The 2,500-nt window shown below is 41.9% G+C and overlaps 1 protein-coding gene across 2 annotated transcripts in view; it reads left to right on the forward strand.

Annotated features, from left to right (window-relative positions):
- The window catches only part of LOC137984013 (NLR family CARD domain-containing protein 3-like), a 23,440-nt gene that overhangs the window by 20,233 nt on the left and 707 nt on the right, over window positions 1–2,500 (forward strand). For both annotated transcript variants that reach the window (XM_068831224.1, XM_068831225.1), the window contains one exon: window positions 1–2,500. This exon is cut by the window's left edge and continues 474 nt beyond it; it is cut by the window's right edge and continues 707 nt beyond it. In XM_068831224.1, coding sequence (XP_068687325.1) covers window positions 1–1,517 — 1,517 coding nt within the window. In that variant the 3' untranslated portion in view covers window positions 1,518–2,500.

Genomic DNA, 2,500 nt, shown 5'->3' on the forward strand with positions numbered 1-2,500 from the left:
AGGTTTTGCTGGTACTTGATGGATTGGATGAGTTGCCAAGCGATTATTTACCCTTCTATAAAGAAATCATTGAAGGGAGAATGCTTCCAAACTGTTACTTAGTGGTTACAGCTCGCCACGAAGCTGGGATAAAAGTACGGAAATGCTGTCACACCCTGCTAGAGCTCGAAGGATTTACTGAAGACGCTGCTGAAGATTTTATCGTAAGATATTTCAAAACCGATGAGCATCTGGCGAAAAAGCTCTTGGACAAACTGTGCACAGACGCAAGCCTTAGCGGACTGACTGCAAATCCATTAAATACAGCCCTTCTTTGCCTCCTTTGGGAAGATTTCCAAGGAGACTTGCCGAAACGCAGAACTCTGCTTTACCACGAAATAGTGCAGTGTGTGCTTAGAAGGTATAGGAAAAAGAAAGAATTACCAAAAACAGACGAAGACCTAACACAATTATACCACGCTGAATTAAAGCATCTTGGTTCTATAGCGTGGAATGGCTTGCTCAATGATGAGATGTATTTCGACGACAGTGCATTCCGAAATGGTACCAGCAACTTAATACCTGAATTGGAATTTCTGTCGGCTCAGGCTGGACGCAGCAAACGAAGACCGAGCTGCTGCTATGGGTTTCTCCACAAGAGCTTTCAGGAGTTCTTTGCTACACTTTACCTCAGTTGCCAGCTTGTCGATGAGGAAATTTATCCTGATGGCTTACTTGCTGGCGCAAGATATGAGGAGTTTCAGCAGGTGCTCATGTTTACCTGTGGTATGGTGGCTCAACGGTCCGAGGCAAAAGCCATGGCACTTATGGCAAGTATAGCAAGTCAAATCAACCAATCAAATGGAGAGGAAAGTGATGACTACCTAGTGACTGCATTGAATTGTATTAAGGAAAGTGAAAATGAACAGGGTACCTTTGGAAAAGAATTGGCGCGTTCTCTTGGTTCGCTTCTTGAAATTTGTATTTTGAGGCCACGCAAGATAGGTGACAGTGGCACTGCTATACTGGCTCACGTAATGAAAACAAACCCAACAGTGACAGCGTTGGATTTGTGTTTTAATAAAATCGGTGACTCAGGTGCTGCTGAACTGGCTAAAGCAGTGGAAATCAATTCAACGCTTACAGACTTATGGTTGGCTGCTAATACAATAAGTGACTCAGGTGTGGCTGCACTGGCTAAAGCAGTGGAAAGCAATTCAACGCTGACAAACTTGAGTTTGGCTTGCAATGAAATCGGTGACTCAGGTGCTGCTGCACTGGCTAAAGCAGTGGAAGTCAATTCAACGCTTACAGAGTTGAATTTGTCTGGCAATGAAATCGGTGACTCAGGTGCTGCTGCACTGGCTAAAGCAGTGGAAATCAATTCAACGCTGACAACCTTGGATTTGTCTGAGAATGAAATCGGTGACTCAGGTGCTGCTGCACTGGCTAAAGCAGTGGAAATCAATTCAACGCTGACAAAGTTGCATTTGGTTCGCAATAGAATCGGTGCCTTGGGTGCTACTGCACTGGCTTAAGCAAAAGAACTGACAGAGCCCTTTGGCCTGGTTGAACGTATCTTACACTAATCGTATTGGCCAGTGTCAAAATTATTTTGAAATTAATCCTTCCTTGGAAATAATGAGTGGACCAAAAATCACAGCCCGAAAGAATTGTTGCAATGTGTTAGAATTACTAGCATCGATGAACGATATATTAATGTACCCAATTTAAATCTTCCGGGGTTAAGATCCTTTCTGTAAGGAATTCGCATTGTGATATAGCATTCACATATAAATTATATCAAAAGACTTAGAACAAAACGTTTTGTTCTCAAAGGGTTTGAATTTTTAATGAAGATCCTTTTAACGATTGTACAGCAAACGGTTTTAATTGAAATGAAATATGATTCATTACATGAAGTACACTTTGTAATCGGTTTTGTATGCATTCAAGGAAGTTCAAACGAAAGTCTCAAGTGAATAGAAAACCTACGCTTGGAAATAAGCACAGTGCTAATCTATTGTTGCGAGGCCACATTGCATTAAAATTTCTGTTGTTAGTTTCTTGGATGTTTCTTGGGGGTCACACGATCGCTTATCACTTTTACTCTGCTCCCCGTTTAAACTGGTCGTGACTTCCGCACACACGCGGATACCCACCAACACACTTGCATCAGTTTGAAAATGACTTTCGCCCAGTTCGTCAAATCTTTGGTCTCCAACAACAGTCCTTCTCAGGACTCTCTACACACCTGGACGAGGCGACTTTATCATGTTGTTTCATTTTTCATTCGGATGAAGAGCCATTTGTGTTAAAATTATCGGAGTCAGCCACGGCCATGTTTTTGTTGACATACGGGAGTTTTGGGGATGAATTACTCTCGGAACTTGACCAAACCAAAAATAATCGTAAGAAAATGCGAGATATTTTTATTGGCTCACCTATCTTTCTTTGACATCCAAGCAGTTGGCAATGAAAACAAGGCGAGATAGTTTCATTTAGTTTAATTCGTTGCTTG

This window comes from Montipora foliosa, chromosome 13 (assembly GCF_036669935.1).
Source record: "Montipora foliosa isolate CH-2021 chromosome 13, ASM3666993v2, whole genome shotgun sequence".
Lineage (NCBI taxonomy): Eukaryota > Metazoa > Cnidaria > Anthozoa > Scleractinia > Acroporidae > Montipora > Montipora foliosa.